The sequence below is a fragment of the Silurus meridionalis genome, chromosome 1 (assembly GCF_014805685.1).
Source record: "Silurus meridionalis isolate SWU-2019-XX chromosome 1, ASM1480568v1, whole genome shotgun sequence".
Lineage (NCBI taxonomy): Eukaryota > Metazoa > Chordata > Actinopteri > Siluriformes > Siluridae > Silurus > Silurus meridionalis.
The window spans coordinates 12,893,398-12,920,801 of record NC_060884.1 but is presented as its reverse complement, the minus strand read 5'-3'; the positions used below and the strand labels follow the sequence as shown (position 1 = coordinate 12,920,801).

At 37.2% G+C, this 27,404-nt stretch overlaps 1 protein-coding gene across 2 annotated transcripts in view; it reads left to right on the top strand.

Annotated features, from left to right (window-relative positions):
• The first annotated feature begins 7,824 nt into the window (after positions 1-7,824).
• LOC124385815 (sodium-coupled neutral amino acid transporter 3-like) overlaps positions 7,825-27,404 on the top strand; it is a 29,587-nt gene continuing 10,007 nt past the window's right edge. Inside the window, exons 1-9 of one of the 2 annotated variants that reach the window (XM_046849179.1) lie at positions 7,825-8,057; positions 17,045-17,206; positions 18,418-18,435; positions 18,593-18,674; positions 19,192-19,307; positions 22,386-22,459; positions 22,552-22,644; positions 23,835-23,916; positions 27,225-27,307. In XM_046849179.1, the coding sequence (XP_046705135.1) occupies positions 17,103-17,206; positions 18,418-18,435; positions 18,593-18,674; positions 19,192-19,307; positions 22,386-22,459; positions 22,552-22,644; positions 23,835-23,916; positions 27,225-27,307 (652 nt within the window). In that variant the 5' untranslated portion in view covers positions 7,825-8,057; positions 17,045-17,102. The remainder of the gene's footprint in view (positions 8,058-17,044; positions 17,207-18,417; positions 18,436-18,592; positions 18,675-19,191; positions 19,308-22,385; positions 22,460-22,551; positions 22,645-23,834; positions 23,917-27,224; positions 27,308-27,404) is intronic. The other variant, XM_046849186.1, reaches the window with a different exon arrangement.

Sequence of the window (27,404 nt, the reverse complement as noted above, 5' to 3'; positions counted from 1 at the left end):
TTATGGTCTAATAATAATCATCTGATCTCTAGCTGGTGGGAATAAATCATTTGGCCAGATAGTTGTGTATTGAATTGTTGTATAAGGGTTGCATGGACTATGAGGTTTTGGAAGGACTGGATACTGTTAGAACTTGAACTTCTGTGTCATTCCAGTATCACTGAGCTCCTGTAATGATATGTCAGGCACCTCAGTGTTTTAGGATTTAAAGGTATTACAGACTATTTGTAAAGTTAGCCTTAAAACTGTTGTTCACAAAAAGAAAAAAAAGAAGATATAATTTTTAACACAATATCAGCTCAAACGCTTTTATAATTAATAATAAAGTGGTAGTTGTGGGTATAGGTTTAATTGGTTAAAAAATTCCTACAGTTCTAATCATGCAGTTTGGTTAGATACAATGCATTGCTCTTGAATGTGATATGTACTGTATATTATTTTGATACATGTTGTATATATTGTGTATCTTTATACTGACCACAGCTTGCCAAATAACAGCGACAGTTTACTGCCAGCTGTTTGTACAGTTAAATGTAAAAGTGTAATTCTTCATTTACAAACTCTAACTGCATCTTTTTCCGAAAAAAGAAGAGTGAAAAGTCATTAAGTATAAACCACATTTTTCACAGACATAAATGGGTATGTTAAAGTGATCCAAATGCCATAGAGATGGTAAAAAGTATATAATATTCAACACCTTCATCAGACTCTTTTTGGACCTGGTATTTTAGAGATGCTCTGACAAAATTGGCATGTCAAATCAATACATTTTTGTAGAAACTTTCATTAAAGACAAATTACCCAAAAAAGTTATTGTGGAGGAATAAAAAATAAAAAGAAGAGTGACTAAAAACAGACCTACTTGTGAGATGGAAATAGGCAAATAACACAAAATGTTTGATAATTCAGCGGAAGCAGTAAGCAAAGATTGACTCATTGAAGCTAAACTGTATAAAATTATTTAGTCAGACATTACCAAGAGCGCAGCTTGGGATAGGTTGGCTGGCATTCAAAATTCACTACACTTCATTTACCTTTATACACACCAAAACAATTGCTGATGATATTTCTTGTGTCCATTTTTCCTCTACGTCTAAACCACAAATCATTCTTTGAGAAAAATTCCCTTTGACAGTCACGCGATCGGAAACATTTACTGATAGGATTATTTTGGGTAGATTTATTCATCTCTAGCTTTTAATGATCTAACATGCCCTTTTGCTTCTACTAACAGTACAATAGAAGTAATAGGAAAACGAATGAGGCACCACTGCATTTTGCAATCAAGGTGGGCAGGAGGGTTGGTGCTATCAGCTTTGCACTATGCCTTGTGCAATGTGTAAATGAACAGAGGAGAGAACATCAAACTCATGATAATGTTGCATTGAATTGATGAATCAGGAGGACAAGGCGATTTCTTTAAAGTTTGTTTGCATTGGTATTTTCATTAAGAAAGTTGCAGGAGCATTTAAACAAAAAAATATGAATCCAAAGTCCTTTGCAATCAAACTGTTAAAAAAACCTAAAGTGTTAGGTTTGTTAAATTGTCAATAAAATCAAATTAATTAACATTTAGGAAAGTAAATGAAATGAAGATTTTTTATAGACCAAACCGAGCACAAGTACCTCAGTAAAGCAGGTTTAACTTTGTGAGATTACAGAAACCTTTCAAGATTTTAACTTTCCACATTTTACAAGATGATCAGATCTCGGTTAATTTCTGTGTGATATAATCATGTCTGTTTATTCAATGCAGTCCATTCTGTGACCTTCTGTGACCTTAAATTACCTTGAATGTTCATGGCATTGCTAAGTTTTGTCATAAAAGGCATTTATCAGTGGTATAAAAAAAATGAACAAAAACAAATTTCATAGATATTTCTAACCAACAAAAAAACACTTTTATACACAATGTAAATAAATGTTCCAATAATTCCAAGTCATTCATAAATGGCCAAACATTTGTTAAATTTATGCATGCAGGTAAAATGTACATGAAATGGCATGGAAATGGTCATTATACCATTTATGAGTGGTACCAAATGAGTCTTCCAAATGAGATGCACATCTTGGAACCTGTTTGGGCCTCATTTATAAAGCTGTGTATAAAAGATTGATCAGTCAATCAATTGCAGGAGCATTTACCCAATATTACCCAAATTCTAAGGACTGGATGTGTTTGTGTGTAGTCAATAAAAGACACAACCTCTCTTTGTTTTACCTTTTTAATCTAATGATAGGGAAATTTTCTCTTTATTTGCAGTTCACTTCCATTGTCCTTTTGCTCGAAGGTGGTAAGTGATGCTGACAAAAAATGAACTGCACTGCAATTCCTGAAACAAGGTGCCAGAGGTTCTTCTGCTTATTGGCTATACTCATCAGTTTTGGGGGGAATAAAGGCTAACTAAAGTGGCCATCGATCTTTTGTAATGCTTTTACTGTCTTTATTTCAGATATCAGTTCAATTTGGTTTTATTTGACCTCTTTTTCGACTGGAACACAGCTGCTTAAAATCTACTCTTATGGACGAACGGGGAAAGCTGATTCTAATAAATGTAATAAATATTGACTGTTATCTTGTGCCAGTTTTACATGTCAGTTCATGCTAACAAAGCAAGATGTACTCGCTATACAAAATATTGCGCTGTACCATACATTGTACAATGTTTTATGGTATAATTAAAGCCCATAATAAAAATTGAAACTCTGTTTGACCTACTACTGAGTACAGAAACAAAAATCTTTTTAAGTTTAATTATGTTGGTAGTTGATGGAATGCACAAGGACTTCTGTCCAAATCATGATGTTCAGGTCTTGGTTTATCCACTAGGCACAATGGATAGATTTTAAATGGAAATCAGACCTCTGTGAGGATTCCCTACTGCAAAATCATGTGTGCCTGCGAGAAGTTTCTGAAAAAAAGTCCTAAATTTGTACCATGAGCATACTCTGTACTAAACAAACACCATTAAGCAGCAGCAGCATCACTTACACTACAATACCTTTGCAATACTTTAAGGTTTTTGCTTACAGAATTACAAATCTTCCTGGTGCTTAGATTGGTTTCCAAGCCAGGTTTAAAACTCATTACTTTTAACAATTAAAGCAATTAATTCAGTGGGCAGCACAGAGCTAGAGCTGACTTTTCAACTTACTGTAGCTGTCACCCACAGACACAAACCAAAGCTCCGTCCAGCTGCAGTGTTTTTTCCGTAATGGAAAAGTAATTGCAAGGCTTTTAGCTCTGAAGAGGCAAGGACAAGGGGCTGGACTCAGAATCTAATGAGCTGGCATGGTAACCACTTACAGTAGTGGAGTGTGTATATGCTTCTGTAGAGGTGGTAAGGAGGACTGATAACAAGCATATGTACTGTCATTGACAACCACATACTGTGAAATAAAAGGAGCATTGAGAAATACGCATTGCTTTTGTCTGTATGAAATATCTGTGTTTTCAACAGGTTAATGTGAGTTGGATCACTTGGAGATCTCTTGACTTTTAACTTTAAGACAGAAAGTTTTCAACACAGTGTAGAATGAAGACAGCTGCACCAAGAGGAGTGTAACCTAAAGTAACCATTTTGAACACACACACACACACACACACACACACACACACACACACACACACACACACACACACACAATATAAATATATTGCACTTGTGCTAGGTCTATATATAAACTTAATATATATTTAAAGCAGATAGAAGCTACAATATCAGAGAGAATGTTGAGTGTTGCCTAATAGTACTTGTAAAATAGAACACATATTCAATGTTGGGGACACTGGGAGACATACATTTTTTTAAATACCTAAATTATTTTCCCATTACTTGTCAATGGATGTGTTCATCATTTCATATAGTAGCCCCTGACAGAAACCTGCCTACACTTATTCATAAAACCTCACAGAGTCCATACAAGAAATGTTATGCTATTCGACTTTACATTAACACATGACACAGTAGGTCTATGCAGTGCATTGACAGTAAACAAGCACAGACATGGTGTCTTGTAATGGAACTACTGCTTAAACACCGAGTTTATTTTTGGCCAGAGTTTAAGGTTCACCAGTGTACTTGATTTAAAGAGATACACTAGCTAAAATATTACCTAGAGATATTACTAGGTAAAAGAGCTCCCTTTCTACAAACTTTTGCTACTTAAGTATCCAAAGTACTATGATTTATTATGGCTGTAATGTTCCTATTATCATTTTTGTCACAAGACTCTTTGCTTAATCAACTCAGTTTATGTGAAAAGACTCTAATGTTACTGTTAGCACACCAATCTATTAACAGAATTATATTAACACTGATTGATTTCTATTAAAATTAATATGATGATTATTTTTTCAACTACAACAAAATAAATCATGCAAATAAGGAAACGAGTACTAGGTGTTTCTTTCATCATCATGTAATGAGTGAACTTTGAAATGTAGTGAAGTTAAATTAAAAGTCCACCCAAATGGAAATACTTCAGTACAGATATGTGAAAAGGCTATTTAAGTACAGTAACAAATTTACTTCGTTACTGTACACTGCTGGAATTCTCTTTACAGCATGTTACAGATTTACACAGTAAATAATATATTTTGGAGTAAAGGAAGTGAGAATAAAATAATGGTTATGTATACATAAATCAAAGGAGATACATCTAGATTCATAAAATTTGTAACTAAAAAGGGTACATAGTAAAATAATGTGTATAATAACATATTTATGTGGTAGTGTATTAGTTGTAAAAACAAAAACACAAAAGGGTGAACCATGGAATGCTTTGTTCGAGGGTTTTCTTACTATTTTTGTTGTTGTTTAGAGTGATACTGTACAGTTGTGGATTTAGGATGCCATTGTGTTAACACTGTTGTTGTAGGGGTTGGTATGGTTTGGCAGTTGGTGCTAAATGTCATGTTTGCTAATGTCAGAACAAGACTGACAGGGACTCATGCAGGTTGAGACCAAAGGTAACAACAATTAATGGGGTGCTGAATAGTTGTTGCCATTTAGAATGAGAATGAGGCCATCCTAGATGGAATTCCAGCTCATTATCCAAAACTAACTAACTGGAAAATATACACCAGGACTGGTAAAGGAATATTTGAGAGAAAGTCCCAAGGTATTGTTTGCAATTTTGCAGTAAGATACATTATTACAATAATTAACTATTGCCTGATTTTTTAACTTCTTGATCACAAAACTAGCAAGCCTACTGGAATGCAGGCAAAGGCAAAATTTTTCATAGAACTGTTGTGTGTTACTGTATTCATGGACTAAAAAGGAAATGTGTGTGAATATACAATATATGAGTCTTGTGATATGACTGCAGTACTGTTAATGGAGTGTCCTCTGTATTATAATTGTTGCATGACTATGTCAAAACTGTCACTGTGAACAAAACAATTCCCAGCAAGTTAACAATTAACCTGTTGCATTTCTGAACTCAAATATGTATTTTACTGTTCTAATATAAACACTTAATTTACTTATACAAGCAGTGTAGTCATGACCTAGGCACACTGTGATTTTTTGCAAATAGGTTTGTATTAATGAATAACTATATCATGAAGTGATTTATTATATTTCCTTCCATTTTAGATGTGTTTATACATAAACACACACACACACACACACACAGATATATATATATATATATACAGGTGCATCTCAATAAATTAGAATGTCTGGGAAAATGTAATTCATTTCAGTAATTCAACTAAAATTGTAAAACTCGTGTATTAAATACATTTAATACACACAGACTGAAGTAGTTTGTCTTTGGTTCTTTTAATTGTGATGAATTTGGCTCACATTTAACAAAAAGCTCCAAATTTTAATTTTAATATGGTGACATGCCAATCAGCGAATCAACTCAAAACAACTCAAAACACACACACATATATATATATATATATATATATATATATATATATATATATATATATATATATATATATATATATTGCATTGGAGTGTGTCACAAAGCTGTTTTACACAAATCAGGATGCATATTTTGAGCCCTGAGAAACGAGTCAGAGGTGAAAAGGAAAAAATACAAGAAGGACAACAAAAGAATTCATTTGATAGAAAGCAGAACCCTCTTGTACTGATTTAACTCAAGGCCCCTCGGCCACTTACAGCCTACGGATCTATTATATCCGGCTTGCATGGTAGTATATTTCTCTTATAACTGGCAAAGTTTGACTCTGTAGGCGCTGCAAATACGATGCATCACCGCCTACAGTCCACTTGTATGCTCTGGAAGTACATATTTGTGTGAGCAACTTTTCTCTGTTATGAAGACGAAACACACACACACACAAACACACACACACACACAACACACACACACACACACACAGAGGAGTCGTCTCACTGATGCACACCTTCATTTGATCCTGATATATGCCCCAGCACAGAACCGGCATTGATTTTCCTTTGTATTTATTTATTTATTTTTAACCGTATCCTCTTTGTCTTCTTGTTCATTAAATGTTGACGCTGGTTCTCAAGTACTCAAGTACACAAACCATGTACTTGAGTTGAAGTAAAGATACACTAGCTAAAGCATTAAGTAAACGACCTCTCTTAGAACTTTCACTTGAGAAAGAGTACAAAAGTATTTGCCTTCAAATGTACTTAAGTATCCAAAGTACTATGATTTATTATGGCTGTTATGTTCCTATTATCCTTTTTGTCACAGGACTCTTTGCTTAATCAACTCAGTTTATGTGAAAAGACTCTACTGTCACTCTTAGTACAACAATCTAGTAACAGAATGACATTAATTAGTGAAACACTCATTAATATCTATTAAAATTAATATAAGCCCAAATATTTTTTCAACTACAACAAAATAAATCATGCAAATAAGGAAACGGGTATTAGGAGTTTCTTTCATCATCATTCAATTGGTGAACTTTGAAATGTAGTGGAGTTAAAGTAAAAGTCCCCCCAAATGGAAATACTTGATGATAATGATCATGGGCCCAAAAAACCTTCTTTTTATTTAGTTCAGAAACAATTGTGCAAATGAGGCCACGAGAATTGAGGCAAGGTAGAGTCAGGATTATCTTCAGGATTATCATTTTTGACTGTTAAAAAGTTTTGCTTGCTGTTGTACTGATGCTGAAAGGTATGTCGGTGCTAAGTAGATATCACGAAGTGGCAATCAAAACAAGTTCAAAACAGAGTGCGCGCTCTACCCTGATTGGTGGCTTGCTGTGTGATTGACCAGTTAAGATTTTATCCACTCATATACAAAAAAAGAATGACTGATTTCGCTAAATGTAGTTGAGTAAAGCGTAAAATATTTGACTTTGAAATGTGGTTAAGTTGAAGTAAAAAATGTCCTCAAATGAAAATACTTTGATAAAGTACAGATATGTGAAAAAGCTACTTATACAGACCACTTACATTTACTTTGCTACTGTCCACCACTGTGCGTTTGTGACTCTAGTGGAATTAAACATGATGTTTATGCAGGTTAATGGAAAATTGCCAAGTCTCAAAGTCTAGGGTCCATTTTTTGAGTATTGTTTAACCCCACGAGGTGTAAAATTTAGCAAATACATTTGCTGAGGTCCTAAATACTGTTTGTGGTGGTTTCATCACAAACTTTTAAGGTCACCTGATGTACTTTTGATCTCTAAAACCCTAACTAAAGTGTTTGTACATTCCCATCTTACAAAAAAGTGTGTTTTTTTCTAGTCTAATATTATAACAAAGTCTACTGTGTATTAACGGTATCGTGCGCCTGTTTGTTAACCCATACGCCAACCTGATTGGACAGATCACAGAGGGCGGGACATACAAGTCTACTCCCATTTCCCCAAGTAAAGCGCGACTCCGAATTGAATCAATTTCCCCAAACGTTTTTATGTGAAACCCAAAAGGAAGCAAGCTGCAATTATTCACAGGGAACAAAAAGAAAACCAACACCTCGTTTTATAAAGAAAGAAAAAATAATAATAAAAACAACAACAACAAAGGAGCTGTGATAACGCGTTAACAGAGGAAATAAGTGGCGTTCAGGGCTGTATTCATCGACTGGTGAGGCACATTTCACTTTTATTCACTTATCATTTAAAAAAAGTGTCAAAACCAAATATAAAACGTACCAAAATGTATTTGATATTATAATAATAAATAAGTAATAGCTTAAGTAAGCTTGCATGAGGAATGAAAGTGCATTTACAGTCTTTGTTTGAACAGTAAAACAGGCTGGAGATAAAGACAGGATTCTGGTTTGTGTGTCACCTCCATGTGCTCCACTTTTCCTTCGGTTAAATCGGCGATGCATATATCGAAATATCGCCTCGCACTTTATCCGGAAGAAATCTTTTAATCGAAAGATCGCTGAACTCGATTAAGAACAATACGAATTGCTTGCACTATTAAGCCCATCGAGGACTGAGCGCTTTTCTTTGTTTTATTCTCACGGGCTGTAGAGCGCTTCAGCACAGGGATTTGTTTCTAAAAAAAAAAAAGCATGTATCGCTTGCTATGTTGACAATATGGTGCTTGATCCTTGTTGAATAGACGTCTCTTATCAGTGTTTTATAAGTTATATTCGAGGTTTGCACACGGTGTGTTCACACGTTGTCTTTATTGTAACCGGATCCTGTACCGCGTGGATCACTGGCTCCTAACCTGGTCACTTCCGTTTCAGAGAGCAGAGCCCACAGTAGTAGATTTTTCTATATGAATTATTGTCTACATGAATAAAAGATAATGTGAACGTGAACAGCATGTCATGCCTATAAAATATATATTTTTTTGTTTCACGGTGAAAGTGGTTAGTTTTCGTTTTTCCCGGATTTCCTGTCAAAGTGGCTTTACTTCGTATTCGCTTTAGTTGAAGGATACTGTTACTTCAGGCATGACAACTTTCATTTGTGACAGAGATTCAAAGAGAAAAAGACACCCTGAAAAAATATGTGCATATTGAAATAAATGTAGCGTCTGAATATAAAAACATTAGTGCTGAATGTTTTGTTTGCTTGAAGGTAGCGGTTTTTGTGCCCCTCCGATGTCCCATGTGGACATAGTAATATTAAAACTTTCTTGACAAGAAAAAAATTACCTTAAACATAAAGCATAATGTACATTTTTGTTCATTTTATTGTTGGCCCTTTTAAGCAATGTACAATGTGTTTCAGAAACTTTGGACTACACAATATGGCTGAATGTTTGTGTGCCCCTGAACATCAGGACATATGTGGTTCTTCACCTAGAACATCTTTGTATGCTTAAGAGTTAAGGTTTCCCTTCACTGGAACTATTATCACGACATCATTGCCTTGGTGTGTAAATACATGGTGTTTCGAGGCTGATCTGGAAGAACACGGGTGGCCCAAGCGTTGGCCTCTACCCTGCTGAATACCTTCTGGATGACCTGGAACACTGTGTGCATGCCAGGCTTTTTCACGTGACCTCACCGCCCCTATGGCTGAATGAACACAAATCCACACGCTTCAGAATCTAGTGGAAAGTCTTCCCAGAAGGGTGAAGGCCGACAGCTAAAGGGGAACCGATATGTTAATGGCGATGGGTTAGAATGGGTGTAATAGTTGGGTGTTAAAGAAAGCTGGGTATATATCGTACACGACGTGGCTGCGCCGCGTTACAAAGACTTATTTGAGACGACTGGGCGTGATGATAATGATTGAGGACAGTGGTATTAGTATGGAAATTGAAGGTTTGGAACCCTTTGTGTTTGAGCAGAGGGAACAGATGAGGTGCTGGGAGCGCTGGACGGAGTAAAGGATTAAAACATTGCTGCGGCGGTCTCTTGAGAGAGTAGAATTCCCAGTGGGGTCCCGATCAGCTGGCTGATGAACAGAACGGCAGAAATGGACGGAATTGTTTATGAAAAAAACAAAGAAGGAATAGAATTTAATCACAAAATTAATCTGATGTGTTTATTTTCTTTAAATATGCGATTATGTTTAGGCATAATGACTGCATCCAAAAAAAAATAATTATCAATACATTTATATGAAATAGAAATAGACTTTTTCCAGTGGATCCCATGGACTACTATCTTGTCTGGGCATTTGACAGTTTTACCCTCCCGACAGCAGGGCCATTGGGCATTTAAATGGGTTGTTCTAGCAGTTGGCATTTAGGTGTGTCAGTCTTAAACCTCCTCTCTTGACTGTGACCTATATAAAGAGACAAGCCACTGCTTGGATTCCGTTCTGAAGTCTAAGGACAAGACACTGGACACCATTTGGGTTGCCACCACCGAGGAACTGGAATTTGTTTAATAATTGACAAAGCTTTTTGATAATTTAATAAAATTCAGCAATTAATATTCAGAAACGCAGTTTGCTCCTTTTGTATCCTACTGTTCTAAAATGCACAGTAAATGTTGTGTTTTTTGTCTAAAATCTCATATACAGTCAGGTGTATGAGTTTACATACACTTTATAGTAGCAATTTTCCTGTATGAGTCTTACATTGATGGCAGCGTTCAACCGTTTTTGACAAAAAGGATGCTGTTTTCCCTGGGGTCAAAGTTCAGAATGTGTCAACAAGCAAGTTGTCATTGAACAACTACTGATCGGTAAGGGCAGGGGGTATGTTTTTTTTTGTGAACCAGTCCGGGGCAGTGTGGTTGTGCACACATCACTAAATCGCATACATGCACGTACTATGATCCCAAAGCTTCCCTGCTTGCCTCCGAGTGATGAGAGTGTTGAATATTTGCTATTATATTATATTATAATATCTAATATTATATTTGCTATTTTTGCATTCGGTCGTAATTTAACGTATAAAAAAAATGTCTGCACAACACAAAACATGCTGTATATTCGCTATATTCTTTTTGAGAAGAAAAAAAAAAACACGAGTCAATATTGTCTTAGCTTGTTTATGGGAAACCATGGAAGCCAAGTCATGGGTTGCATTTTTTTGTTTATGTTCTCCACAGAAAGCCATAAGTATTATGTAATTTTAAAGGTATTTATTTCAGAAAAGTCTATGATTTTTCAGTACACCCCGGGTGCAATTTAGACTAACTGGGTGTAGTCGGTTGCCAACGTCTCAGCATGAAACTGCATTTTAATGAGCTCCGTAGTGCTGTTTGATAAAGAGCTCCCAATATTTGCACAAGAGATGTTCTGTTACTGCGCACATGTTGCAATCTTCTATTGCAACCTGCAGGTCAGTGCCCCAAGAGGTAGTGGAAAAAAAAGCATATTTAATAGAAGTAATACAGTATAACGGACAGTATAGTAATATCACTAACATGCAACGTCGCAGCAGGTAAAATAAGGTGATGAATAAATGTTAGGAATGTGCACACGATCCTGCTGCGGTTTAGATTAGTGTAATCGGTAGAGGGTAAGCCCTGTGTTTAGGAGATAAATTGTTCTAGGAAGATATGGCGGAAATTACCTGTTGGGCAATTCTGTCAACCAGAGAGACACCAAATAAATTTGTTAAGATTCCCCTATTGCCATTTTGCTAATGACTAATCTGAAACTTATTTTCTGCTTTTCCAATGCAATAGCGAAATTGCTTCAGATCCAGACCAAGACTATGCTGATACAGGGCCAGCAGTGAGTAATGTCATGGGTTGTTTTGCAAATACAGTCCATTCCAAGAATGCGCGTCAGCTCCGATGCTAGCTTGGAACCTTTTCATTGGAAAACTAAAGAATCTGCTTATTGGGAACATTCTCACAAGAACATTAATAAAAGCATTGGCTCGAGGGACCTTAACCAAACTCATAGCCATCTTGCTCATTTGTAGAGAAAGAGAAGCAGGTGGTTGACTGGTGAAAGATTTGCTTTTATGTATGCTGTTCTGCATATGTTGACCATTTGCACACCATGGTGTAAAATACGGTACCAGTACACAGCGTCATCCTTCTCAGAAACAAGGGCCGCCATAGTTTCAGGAAAGCACACAACCTTAAGGATTGAATGTTTAAATAGCCATCTGTTAGGACAGGAACCCTTAAGGTTGTGTGCTTTCTCGAATGCCCATCTTTGTCAAATATCAAGATACTCTGATAGCCTGCGGGGATCGAATGCTGGCACGTTGGAACATTTGACCTTTAAATGCGTGTGTAGTTCATGCTGTAGGTGTGAAACGACAGAAATCTTCCAGCACTGGAGTCTATCAGACTCTTGCATTAGGAACTAAAAAAGTTGTGACTAAATTGTTGTTTGCCGATAAACCATCCAAGAAAATTGCTGATAAACTAATTGCTAGAGCATTATTAATAGTGTAAAGATAAAGAAAGTTCTGCGATTGCGGTATGAATTGCGTTTTTATGTTTGCCTTAACATTTGACTCAAATTAGACGAAAGAACCCGTTTCTGTGGAATCTAGCCCGGGGAATGTTTTGCAACCCCATGGTCTGTTTAAGTGGCAGCACTTGAACGTGATTTTAAAATGGTGTTGCCAGAGTGGTAGTTTATGAGTCGCTTTTGGCCCGAGTCCATTATTCTCAGCACGGTCTCTTTAAAACCGATGAGGTCCACGTTCTGGAATGAGACCCCTGTACTTCAAGCTTTCCACCCTATGCAAGTCCGGCCTGTGACTGTTTGTTTGGGTGTGCAGCATATATTAACTGTATCCTTAAATAGCTTTGGTATGTTATGTTGTGTACAAAGTGTAACTGGAATTTGAAAATTACTTCCAAGGCCCAAGTATTGTTTTTGTTTAAACGCTGTCTGATTTTTTTTCCAGATAGCGCAATGATATAATCAGTGACTCTTGAGCGCAGTAGGAGCAATACCCATTTTAGAAGCCTTTTTGCGATTACTGTTTGGCAAAATCTCCTGTCAGAAAAGCACACGGATATTGGATATTGGATGTATTTTGGTACTTTGTATATGTTGGTTGTTGAAAGGCCTTTAAAAAAACCCTGTAGAATAACCCATGTTGACCATTGCCTGTGCAACCTGATCATGCAGCTGTCTAAGGCAAACATTCAACTTTTAGCAATGTAAAACTCTATTAATTATGATCATTTTTATAATCTGATTGTATAATAGGCTTGAAAGCTCATGTTCAGAACGTTAATGATTTCTTTAAGTACAGCCCATCAGACTTATAGACTTTAATCCTGTGACTGATTCTGGTGATTATACAATATGGCCAAAAGTTTGTGGAAACCCGACCATCATAACTATACATGGTTCTTGCCCGCAGAATTGTGCACATACATTTATATATAGCGTCTTTGGTTTTCCAGGGTTGGAATGAAAAAAAAACCTCACAGAAACACTGACTGTGCGCAAGGCCTTCTGTGAAAAAGCATTGGAGGTTGTTATGTCTTAAGTCTCTTTGAAACGACATGGATGTTATGGTCAAGTGTCCACAGACCCTTGGATGTATAGTGTACGTTTGCCGGACACACAACCGTATAAAAATCCTATCAAATTGAAAATCATCTGGACCGAATGAAAGGAATTATTTAGTTTACAGCAGTGCCCAATGCTTGTGTTTACCTTAGTGACTTATTCAAAAAGGTCTAAGAGCAGTGGTGCCTGTTTAAAGCAGAGAGTCATTTATTGGCACACGCGTTTCCAATAGGTGATTTTATATTTTGGATCATTCGGCGACTGCTTTTAAATGTGTACTTTTGATATTCGCTCTTTGTCATGGTATCCAAAAAAAAAATCTTTACATGAAAAAACACTTTAGGCTGTATATGGAATTACAGCCATCCCCTCGTATTGATCACCTCATAGATGTTTTTAAGAGGGTGTTTCTGGCTATTGGAAGCATATCATTAAACAGACGTGTAACGTCAGTTTCATATGTGAAATCTGAAAGTGTGCACTTGACTATTTCCAATTGAGAAACGTCACCGATTTCTCTTGAAATCTGCTGTTAATCCTGGCCAAGGGCAGCTTTATTGCTGCCTATGAACTTACTCTTGTATTCGGAACCCTTCACACAGTTAATGTCGACAGCATTTGGCCGTTCTTTATTGACTATCCTCTGTTTAAACTCGCTCTGTCCCAGGATTGACCTTTTGTCTACGCCAGATAAACGGCTCGTGCCTCCGTCATGCCACCTTGTATTTCAGCAGCTTGCGGTGCAGCGCTAAATTTACCAGCGTATTAATATGCGTAAAGTAAACCGTCCCCCATCTTTATTAGGATGCGAACGAGCCTCGGGTTCTGTGTCGCTTTTCTTTATCTATCAGAGGAACTTACTTTCTAATCACTGCATCGTGGGTAAAGTGTTTTACATTTGGAAAACCGCGTTCCTCGCTACACAAACACAACCCTGCAATTCTCACATGGCTTTGCGTGGAGTAACGGTTCCCTTACTGTGTGTTTGTAACAATAGAAAAATCTGTACTTATAGAGGTATGATGTGGTATGGAATACTGAATTAGTCCATGCAAAAGCAAGTACTTTCACTCAAGTGGAAATTTCACTGGAGTTATATTTAATCCTGGGATTTGTGCTTTTAATTCAGAACAGAAATATTGTACTTCATATTCATTCTCATTGTCTGTAAGGTTTTTGTGCGGGCTGCTTGAGGTCATTGACCTATCAGACCAGTTTAAGAAGAGGAAGCCGGAAGTAGCAGAGAATTATGTGTAGTGAGCCATGAATAAGAACATTTTACTTTAACATTTACCGTATTTTTCGGACTATAAGCCGCTACTTTTTTCCCACGTTTTGAATCCCGTGGCTTAAACAATAAAGCGGCTTATTTATGGATTTTTCCTGGGTTTTTCCCGGTTTCAAAAACTTCAAGCCAAAAAACTGAGAGACTTAACATTAGACCAATGAAATTGGTCTTAATAGTTCGGAAATTACGGTACATTACGTATCATAACAATTTATGCCTACATTGCAAAAATTTGTATGAATCATTGAAATATTTTGTTAAACCAAAAATGACTTTATTTGGAGACTACCAAACTGTTTTCTGGTGTGCTTATTGCTCTATGTTCATTGTTACTGTAAAACCAGTCTCTGAATGCTTTACATTTGGGAATGAACAATCATGCAAGATTTTATACCACAGTGCTGTTGGTTTCTAATTCTGAATAGCCATCGGATGCTAATTTAATCTTTTGGTTGTGTAACCGTTAATAACCGAATATGTGAAAGTTATTAGGCTGAAACATGTTTTCGCATGAGCGAACTAATTGATACAAATGCTATGGCAATAGTATTTTACAATATGCTGAGTCAACATCCTTTAAGCAGATGAACAGGGATGTGATGTAAATAGCTGAATGAATAAACCGAAGTCTGATTGTTTATCGTAGCATTTATTTCACGAATTATGTAATACATGTGATTTATTCATGTGCTATTTGGAATAGGATCCAACCGCAGACTGGATTAAACCAGGGCACAGTCATGACTTCTTGGTTTAGGCAGATTATGGCTTAAAGCCTAATTTTAAATCCATTATTTGCTTCCACTCAAACAGGATTATTTTGTGTCTGAGACCTTCAAACACATTTATCGCAGATTCAGAGATCAGTTGTTGTTTTTCTTTGGAACTGGTAACAGGCAGTTGAATTTTCCTAGCATGCTTTTGAACTGATCCATAAACAGACAACAAAATGATGCGTTTGTTTTTCATGCACAACGAAATGGATGAGTTTTGTCAGTTGGTGCTGCTTTACTTTTTAAAGTGGCTTTTTTTGGTGGGGGGGGGTGCTTCTTATGCTCGTTTTTAGGATGTGGTAGCTCACCGGTTAAACAATTGGCCTTTATCTTCAGAAGGTCACGAGTTCAAAGCCCGCCACAGCTCATTTGTATAAATATAAGTTGCTCTATATAATGGACAGCGCTGCAAATGTTCTTGGCAACAATGTTTTAACGAGCATATTTTTCATATTCACTGAACAAGGGACGAGTAAGACGAGGGCTGTTCAAAAACCATAAATCATGCTTTTGTTTCGCATCATCTTTCTGGCAAGCTTTTTCAGCATCTTCGACAAGTTCTTGACTTCGTCACAGGCACCGTTTTATTTGAACCAACAGCTGTAACATGTGTACACTCGAAATGCCGAGGGCTTTCTAAAGATCGTTTTTCTAAAGACTCTCTTCTCGGGAAGTCCTTGCAAAACCCGGAATAGTTGCGTATTCCTTTATTCAACATCAGATAGATGAACGATGGACGGGTCCATGGGTCAAAAAGATACATTGTAATCGCGTATTCAATCAAATGTTAGACTGTAAGCTTTGATGGATTATTGGGACAAATGTAAACTTGGCCAGATCATAAACTATAAATTATGAAATACAAATTGTAACACAAATCTAAGAAATGTAATAATATAAAATCTGATCCCGTTACCTATATATTGCATTTAACAATATATGTTGCATTCATTGTTGTGTCGTTGGATGTATAGTACGGTATCGGAAATCAAAAAGATTCTCTTCATTTTGCTCTTTGCAAGCGAGACAGCAGGGTTGTTTTAGCAGTGTTAAATAGAGGCTTAGGTTAAATATGACCCAACAGCTGGCCGAGTCCGCGTCAATGGCTGGACTGTTCTCTGCTTCGTCCAGAGTTTCACTGGGGCTCCATTACTCTCAACCAAATTCTATTAAAGGTTCAGGACCAGCATCAAGTACAGATGTAGCTGTAGCAATGCAGATTTTTGTACATGTGTAAATGATTTACCTGCAAACCAGCCTCCCCAGTCAAACCTACAACTGATTGGGTCCCCTAAATGCAGTTATCTTTTTTAGTAGGTCACTAGTGCAGAGGTACTTTTCTGTTTTACATTAGTAGGCTTGATTGTTTAACCAGGGCCTCTCAACTCCACTCCCACTAGAGGCCCACCACCCTGCAGAGTTTCAGATTTCTGATCCAGCCAATTTGATACTTAGCTCACAAGCGGGATTGGGTTAGTTGTAAGTTGGGATGGGCAGCATGGCGAAAAATATTGCATCACTACACTTAAAATATTGTAGAGTAACAGTAATTGAAAAAATCCCAGCGAAATCTCATTCAGCGAGATTTAGCACAGACAACTACATAATGGATGTTATTCGTTTATGCTAAGAGACTTTGTTTTTCCCTTGCAGAGGAGGCAGACGTATCGAACCCTCGCACACAAGGAACCGGTACCTCTAAATTTCTCACATGGAGTCCGTCCAATCTGAGATGAGCATCTTGGTCAACGGGAAAAGTCATGATCCTGGGGATGATATGAATGGCCAGATGAAGACCATAATGGAGGAAGACCCGTAAGCAGGCTTTTTTTTATTTAATTTTTTTCAGAATCACATCATTTATTCAGTACATGTGCTGCACGACTATATTTAAAAGCACTAGCCTGGAGTGTTATACCGAGGTGCCAAATTGCTGGCATGGACAAATCTGGCCACCTTATACAGTCAGCTTCAACATTAAAACCACTGTCACCATTGCTGTGAACAACATGGATGGCCTTGTAACAGCGGCTCCTGTTAAAGGGTAAAGATAAGGTAGCAAGCGAACAGTTCTTTCTCAAAGTAGATTTGTTGGAAGCAGGAACAATGGGTACCATTTGAGGACTCAATTAAAATCGTGCATCTTCGAAATGGGAGGTGTTATGAGGTGTCCCTGGTATGCAGGGGTTAGTACCTACCAAAAATGATCAGAGGAAGGAAAACTGATAAACCAGAGACATTGCCACGGGCCCCCATGACTCATTACTACACGTGTAGAGTTAATGCTCTCGAGCTACTGAGGTACTGCAGTACAAAGTGCTGAAAACATAGATTCTGGCGATTATAGAAAGGCTTTAGAACACAGTGCGAACACACAGCGCCACAGTATTAGAAACCTGGTTTTAATGCTATGGCACAAATGTGTACAATTTGTTTCTATTATGTTAGTGTTATAATAGTTTAACAGTTATTAGATGCTGACAGGGTGACATGGTTTTCTGTCTACAGCTTTTCAGCTACTTTAAAAGCTTTATAATTTAAGTGCTGAATGTTTGCTTATTTTTTTTTTTTCTGAATCTTTGCTATTACAGTTGACCTTTTGCTCCACCTTTGATTATTCATAAGTTTATAGTCTTGGAGGCTAGATCATGAGCAGAAAATGAATGCATTTTTAGGGAATGTGCAAACATAGGCCCAACAGGAGCCCATTTCAGATATTATATTTTCGGACGAGCATGTTTTACATTGTTTTAATGACATTTTTATTACATCTTTTCATCTGATTTTGTGTAATGGTTTTTATAAATGTATGATCTGAACTTCACAGGGTTTTTTTTTTTTACTGTACAGTTTTTTATTTTATTTTATAATGTACGTAAGAAAAGTATGTGTTTAGTTATTTACAGCATGTTAAATGCTGGAATGGAGTGTTTTTGCAAATTGCATATTATCTTAATGCACTGCATGTTTGCCTTGTTTTTGTGCTTATGCTGGACAATGGATCGTGCCTTGCTGCCAACTCTAAGAAATGCCACTCAGAACAGGTATGTTAAAGTGCTTTAAAAACTGTAAGGTTCATTTGAATTCCTATACTAACTAAACCCGAAGTTGCTAATGGTGTGAAAAATTTGAATAAAAAACTAGCATCAAATCTCATGTTAGGGTTCCAGTTATAACACGTTCTATGCTTCTGTCTAATAGATATGATGATCCTGATGGAAATCTGGCTGAAAATGTTGAGTTTTTGCCTGGAGGTGAGGGCAAAAAACCCCGTTTCACTGATGTAAGTGCACTTAAATAGACTCTGAGACTAATATACATTATATGGACAAAAGTTTGTGGACACATGACCATAAAATATCAATTTCACATTTAGTCTCCATGTGTTAGTAAAATTCAGGTACTGATGTAGGGTAAGGAGACCTGGGTTCCAAAGGTGTTTGTTTAAGGTTGAGGTCAGAGCGCCATAGCCGGCCACCCAAAATCTTCCACTCCAACCCATGCAAACATTAGTTTCATGGAGCTGGCTTTGTGCACAGGGGAACCGTCATGCTCCAACCCGTTTGAGACTTCTAGTTCAAGTGAAGGGAAAATGGAATTCTACCATATCTAAAGACTTCCTATACAACTGTGGGCCTCCAACTTTTGTGGTAACAGTTTGGGGAAAATCACATATGGCTAGAAAAGTCAGTCACAATAATTTTGTCCCTATAGCGTATATATTCGATTGTTGGTACTCCTAATTATTCCGCAAACATTTTTGTCAGACTCTTTAATATTTATTCTTTTTTTTTTTCCAGTTTGAAGGGAAGACCTCTTTCGGCATGTCTGTCTTCAATCTCGGCAATGCCATCATGGGCAGTGGGATTTTGGGTTTGGCCTACGCCATGTCTAACACCGGCATCGTCCTCTTTTTGTACGTTTCTTCATTTCACAAACACAAACTTACCTACCATAAGCAACATCAATGTTTAAAAGACGTCCTAGTACATTTATTAAACAATTTAAAAGAAATAAAATGGATATTAATCGAAATCAGTAACATCTGTTATTTATGGATTCATTTACTTGCTTTTGTTTGCCATGCATGGTGGTTGGGTGAAATTCATTTGTAACACCGATTGAAACACAGCCCTTCTCACAAAGCAGACGACTAAAGAGTGCAGAGTCGTGTAACATGGTTTTGATCGATTCTTTTAATTTAGCAGGTATTTGAATAATGGCGCTTACATAAATGCACTAATGATGTCGCTACTAATGAGATTAGTGACGTTCCCTAAAAGGTTTATCTTAATAAATGTATAACAGGAGAATATTATGTCTAGTCCACAATGCACCCAAACCCTACTTGGTTTATTAGAGAACATCCACTAAATATAATTGCATTTGAATTTTGCTAGTGATTGGTAAAATCTGACATGCTGCTTAGCCACACACTCGTCCTGACCTTTAGGAATGCTGCATATTTTGTTTCCTAAAGAGGAGAGGAAAAGGCATGTCTTCCAGGATGTCAAGCAACCCTCTGCCTCTCCCACCACAGTTTTCTATCCTTCAGCCCTGCTCTACCTGGTGCCCAGACCCCTCCCACTGAAAACTTTCCATGACTCAGTCTCTGTCCTGCCTTTAGGGTTATGCTCCTACCCCTGAAAACTTTCCATCTGTTACTCCGGCCTCTTTCTGTTCCTGGAAAGGACAAGTCTGAAATAGTCCTTGTTCTCCGCTTCCAAACCCCTCCCTCCCTTCCAGAAAGGCTCGCCCCTCTCCATATACAACCATCACATCTCATTCGCTCTTCTGACTGGATTTGCTGTCTGACCCGTCTTGGTCTGGCTTGGTATTACAGCAGAGCTGAAATCAAGCTTAGGTGTCTCTTGTATCGCACATGCTACTGGACACCATGGCTCTGATTACCTGGAAGGCTGATTCTTTTACTAAGAACACAACGTGACTCGCAGCCCCATAAACTATACATATAGAAGTTGTGTTGAGCGTGCTTTACATAGAAAGGAAAAGTTTGCTCTACCCTTTCACTCGTAACTCTTATGCCAGGAAGAAAAATTTCATTCTTTTATTTGAGATATATATATATATATATATATATATATATATATATATATATATATATATATATATATATATATATATAAGGCAATTAATTACACAGTTTATCCAGTTATTACAATGTATAGTGACTGAATATATAAAGAATATATCTGATTGGAAATCTGATTTGATTTATCCACTCTGTCAGTTTTGACAGCCGCCATCATGAGTATTACAAAAGGTTTGGGTCCAGATGAATGCACAAGTCGATGTCAGAAGTGTTTTAAGTAATCTGAAATTGCTTCATATTTTGAATAGGACTGGGACAATCACAATACGGAACAATCAACATCGATTTCGCTTTCGCTTAGCTCAATCCCTCATGCTTTTTTTTTTTTGTATTTATGCAACAAAAAGACGTAGTCAGAATGTGAACGGCCAGTGAGATATGACTTCAGTCCAAATTGTATACCGCTGCCATCTGTGCCAACAGCGGAACAGTGAATGTTTTTTTCTGAAAGCATGGGAGTTATGCAATATTAATAGAGCTTTTCAAATGCCTCCTTCCATGTTCCACAGCAGTACAAGTCAATCAATAATCAAACATTAATTCAGCTGTGGTTTTCCCATAGTCATCAGCAAACTTGACTTCTCACGATTGCTGCCGATTTGTAAATGGAAATGCGATAATCAGCCTGTGTGTCGGGTGTCAACGTCACAAGCAGTTGCCTGTGTATACATGCAAGTAAAGAACACCAGCGGGCTAACTCGCTGATCTGGGAAAGGTGGTGCCTCTAACGTTTTCAACACTGCCGAGTGATGAACTATTTGCGCTCAGCTCGTAGGTCGTCACGGACACAACATTTCTCCATCCAAGCCTTGGCACTGGGTTGTGAACACGCAAGGTCATGGGAAATACTCCCTATCCAAAAGTGGGCTTGAAGTCCTTCGTGTATAGTAGAGTATTTACTGCAGTCTTTTCTCAAAGAAAACTCATTTGGGTTAAACACGTTTGTATTGTCCGTACACACTATTCACAATTCACTTACGTGTTTTTCTCGCAAACGTTTTTTCCCCACTGGTCAGGCATTTCGAGAGTTTGCTTTCAAGATCCAATCACAAGCAAAAGCGTTAGGTTGCTAATTCACTATGTGGAGCATTTCTATAGTAGAACTATATTGTTGTTATACCTTCCTGTTCAAATTTATATTGTTAATACCTGAATACTACCACTTTATATATAAAATCTAATTCAAATTGTTTTTTTCACATACACATTATGACACGAGTATGACATATAGTGAAATGATTTTTTGACTGTCTGACTTGTAAACATGAAAAATATAAAGGTAATGAAAAAATATGAAAGGTTAGGGTTAGTAAAGTAAAGTAAAGTAACGTAAAAATAAATAAAATAAAGTGTAAATGTATATTCAAATATAGTCTGATTATAAAGTGTAAAAAGGTTAAGGGGGAAAAAAAAATTGTGTGTACACACGCATACATGAATTAAACAGAAGGGATGGGTGGATATGTATGACCAGATATTAACAGAAGTACAATTTAAAGTGACCCATTGTGATTTTCTTTAAAGTGTCTATGTACTGGTTTAAAAATGTAAAAGTGAAATGGTAGAAAAGTGACGCTGTGCTAGTCCAGGTCAGGGTTAGAGTGGCTGGGTCCAGAGTTAAAGTTATACCACTAGTGCAAGTATTGCAAATATAAACAATGAAACCAGTAGACATGTCCTAGCTTATGAACCTATTCATCCAAGCATTAAAGCAGCACACTATGGAACTAAAAATGTTTATTTGTAGTGGTATCTTTTTATAATTTATATATTCTACACTTCATAGCTATGAAAATAGGTTGCTTGGTTCTGTGTAACTGCGCAAGATGCATGGCAAAGTTTTTTTGTGAGACTGGTTTTTCATAAGTGTTTTCTGCACAGGTTCCTCCTCACGGCAGTTGCTGTTCTTTCATCCTACTCCATTCACCTCTTGCTAAAAGCCTCTGGTGTTGTGGGTAAGCTCATACCTCTTTCTATGACTGTAATCTTTTGATCCTGTAATGATTCATTCATACATTTTATGTTTACTTGTTTATTTCAATTTCAGGAATCAGAGCCTATGAGCAGCTCGGTTTCCGGGCCTTTGGGACACCGGGCAAAATGGCAGCTGGAATCGCTATAACACTGCAGAACATCGGAGGTGAGAAGGAGTGACTTAGTTTGCGTTTTCCTCTCACTCCTTTGTTCTCGACAAATCGTTTGTCATCTTTTGGAAATCCTAAGAACATGCCCATTACCTGCATACTAGAGATGGCAAAAGTATACAAATCCTAAACTCAAGCAGAAGTACAGAACTGCACCTCATATTGATATATTAATACAACAGAATTTCAAATATTGTTACCTAATGATAATGTATCCAGGCCGAACATCCACCATATAGAACACAAGCAGAGAAAAGACGATGATCAGGTGATTAGGAATGTCTCCGTTCTCAGTCATGTTTACATCACGGACTCCCTCTGCCTTCTGCTGTGCTCGTTGTTCGCTTCGTAGGCTAGTCTACATCTGTTGCGTGCGATAGCCAGGAAATGATACCACGACAAGACATAGATTAATGGGCTGAAAATGGCACGCAATTACCAAACAGGTTAAAAACTAAAGTAAAGAGCCTGGTTTGAAGATGTAAGAAGTAGAAGGTACAGATTTTTGTGTAAAAAATGTACTGATAGCAGGAAAATCTATTTACGTACAGCAACAAAGTATTTGCAATTAATTATTTCTCTCCTCTGCGGCATACCAAATTGATCAGACTGCATTTGCAAATTCAGACTACTACTTTTATTGGAAATGGGAAAAAAAAATATAGATAAATAAATGCGTGGTTAGCATTAGAAGGGGATATTTGCAACCGCTTGAGAGAAATCATGATTCGAATGAATATATATATATATATATATATATATATATATATATATATATATATATATATATATATATATATATATATATATATATTTATTAAGGAGGTCAGTTTGGTTCGCTGATTATTCGTAGGTATGTAAGCTTTGGTTCTTTGAATTTCATCCTCCATTTTTATTTCTTCTAGTTTTTCCCTTTAACACTTTTTTCTTGCTGGGATTTTAAATCTCTAACATTTTTAAAGAATCTCTGTGTTAACTGCATCAATGCCTCCGTACGTCAATCGGTACAAATCATATGCTTCTAGCCAGATCCATTTAAGTACTTCTTTACTTAGTCAGTGCTTCCACAGGACATCTATTAAAAAAGTTCTATATGGCACTTCTATATATCGTGTAGAAAAGAGGAATGTGACTGGTCATCAAGGTGCATAATCTGAGCTTTCACTGTTTATTTTCAATTTCACAGCTATGTCCAGCTACCTATTTATTGTTAAGTCCGAGTTTCCTCTGGTCATCCAAGCCTTCTTGAGGGCAGACACCAACTCTGGGTAAGTAACCGGCAAGCCTTAATTGAGGCTTGGTTAAAGAAATATGTCTGTCACCATGCAGTAGCATGCCATGGTGGCTGGAACTTTTGGTGACCCCATGGAACATGTTTAAGGTGCATCATACAACCGGTGTGTATATGGCATGGCTGTCTAATTCAGCTACAAGCCTAGAGGTCTACCGCTTAATAGAATCGAAATCTAATCACAGCGTAGTCTCTTTATAGTGAGATCATATGATTTAGCTTTGATTAGTGTTTCAGGCTCATCTATCTTTAGCATATATTTTTAGTCTCTAATGGAACCATGTGAAGATTGAAAGTTTCTGGACACATGAACTGCATATGGATGTGACGGTCAGGCGTATAGGGTCTATCCACAATGATGAATTAGTTTAATAGCATCTATTAAAATGTCCGTATTCCCAGTTCTGAGTGTTCTCTATCAATTTTTTAGTTTTTGTAATTCAAGTAGTGATTTTTTTTTTTTTTTTTTTACTCTTTTTTTTTTTTTTTTTTTACTCTTTTTTTTTTCTGGAGCAATCCACTTACTATATTTCACTGTCCTTGGTACTGCTGAGGGTAAATACCTTTGATCTGTAATGGCTCGCACTCAAAAATCTTAGACAAGTTAAGGAGGTGTGGCAGCGATATTAAAATGGAATTGGACAGTTATTTGAAGCTCTGTGCCTGATTGGCACTTTCCTGCCACTCCTTCTTCCCATTCCTGATGACGAGGCTCATAATGGCGACTGGCGTCATAAAGTTAAAATGTCAACCCCAACCAAAAATCAGATGCTTCCCTGGAGCTGTAATCAGTTGCTTTTCTTTCTATTTATATTCACAATTGACAGCATAAACCAACCAGCATGGGTCATTTAAATTCAAAGTGATGTCACTTTGTATTTCTTATGACAGTTTATTAATGGCATTTTTGTCCTGTGCATCACGTGACCATTTCAATTATATTTGAATGTAATAAACATTCATGTGCCATTCTTTTTTTCAATGACCCTGCAAAGATATAGTAGTACTTTATTTTTGAAGTTTATATAGCCTACTTTACAAGAGCCACCATTAAGCAGTCTATAAAAAAGATTTAAAGGACGTCTTGACTTTGATATCTACACAAAGCTGCACGCAAAGCACCATTAACTCGCCATTAACGCAAAATGAAATGCCTTTTAATAAGACAAGCCTTGATTTATATTGGCCCACTGGATAATATAGTGATCAAGGATGTGTGAGACATTAAATAGCTTAGTGTTTTTACTGCTCATCCTCATACTGAACTGAGAGATACTAAGAGATTTTCAAGCCTTCTAACTGCAATTATGTGTGTCCGAGCATACAAGTACAGTGAACTAAATTCGATTTAGAATAACAAACAAAACCAGTGGATTTTTAAAAGGCAACATTTCCAGGAACAGCTCGTTGTCATGGTTACAGTCAGTGTCCACAGATCCTGTGTGTAGTTACAGATTCATTGCATGCGCCACTGTTTATGCAGATTCCGTACAGTTGGAACAAATATTTACATAAATGAAGTTTCGAATTGCGTAAACGAAAATTGGTGTCGAACACAGAGATAACGATTAAACGTGAATACAGCTCATGACATAAGGCTCAGATTAGTTTTCTGTTTGATGTAATACTTTTAAATGAAATTGTGCTTGCAGAGGACATTCAGTTCTCATTTTTAGTCCATCACGCAATAAATTGGCCAGTCATATCTGTAACTGCTTCTGTTTTTATTGTTAGTAAAACCTGGGGGCTTTTTGTTTGGACAGTTTTCAGTCTGTAAAATGTTTAAGAGAACTGTAAATTTTTTTTATATACCGTCAACCCCCGTTGATTCTCGGTTCGGAAGATTTGCGGGTTCTCATTTGGAACCTAACTAACAGCATGTTGCGGATTATCTTAAAATTCGCAGGAATCTGCAGCGGAACCGAATATTCAGGAACGTTAGGAATAACATTCTACACTGTTTTGTCAAAGTTTTATTGTATTAAAGTGACACAATGTGTAGATTAATTCACGAAGGTACCATTGGGGCTGCGGGGGTGCATCCAAAATCTGTGGATTTTCTGAACTCACGTTGGGTGTGAGTACTATATAATATATGACCAAAACAATGGACACCTGACCATGATTTATGTATGGTCCCCCCCCCCCAGATTTGTGCTCATTCGGCCAAGGGCATCAGTATAGTCAGATACCGATGTAGGGTGAGGAAGCCTGGGGTGCATTCAGTGTTCAATAGGGTTGTGGCTAGAGCTCTATAGCAGGCCACCCAAAATCTTCCACTTCAAGCCATGTAAACTACTGATTTATACAAAGGGGTAATAACAATACTGGAACAGGTTTGGGTCTCCTAGCTGAAGTGAAGGGAAAATTAAATGCTACTGCACCTGTCACTCTCAAGTTGGGTGTTTTTTGTGCTTCTGAAGATGATCTGTACATGGACACATGCATTTCCACGCGTTAATAAATGCATACAATCCTCACATTCTATGATCATTCCATGTTGATCAATCGATCTTATGATATGCTTGTGTGCCATTTCCCTGCCCTAAAAGCACAAAGTTAGAGGGTAGGCTTAGTCATAGCACCTGAAAATAGCACCATCTCAGTCACCGCATCGAACACATGGTGCAACTCTTAATCCCCTCGCAGGGCGATTGTGTATCTGTATGCTGGAGGTTGCTCAAGGACGCGTGTGGAAATGACTGCCACGTTTTAGTCGCCGGCAGGCCAAAATCGTCCTGCGCCTGTATCGTTTACAGTTACAACTTTAACCGGGTGAATATTTTATATATATATATATATATATATATATATATAATTAGCACTCCATAAAAGAGATTCTGTCACCTGATCCAGTTTGCTTTGGTTTGAGTTAGTGGTGCATGGCCATGTGCTTGACTGATGATTCTAGTTGATTTATTCATTTGGTTGTGAACCATTAAGACAAGCATGAACGGTACTCACATTGTTATTGTGCTTTGAAAGGGACAATAAATAGCAGTCAACGGCTGTCAGAACAATAACAGAACAGCGATTGTGTTAATCCCAGCAGTTCTCCGCTAGTGAGCTGACATTTGTATATCGAAACGCTATCACAGCCGAAGAGACAAAGTTGAGCCAAAGCTATGCACAGCTTTTGTATTGTTTAGAGTATTGCCTTGTCGTGAGTGAATGAATGAATGAATAAGCAATACACAATATACAACATAAGATGAGCTCAAACTGAAAATGTATTTTGTTTTATTTTTTTTGTCACTTTTATTCTTTTTTTTTTGTCTACTTTAGAGAGTGGTATCTGAATGGTAACTATCTTGTGGTTATGGTCTCCGTATCTATCATTCTGCCTTTGGCCCTCATGAAGCAGTTGGGTGAGTAAAGCCTTTAATATTCTGCCCCGTTCGCACATTCTCTCTTACAGTCCCAATCAGTATATATATCTGTCAAGCCTCAAAAAGCTCTGTTCTC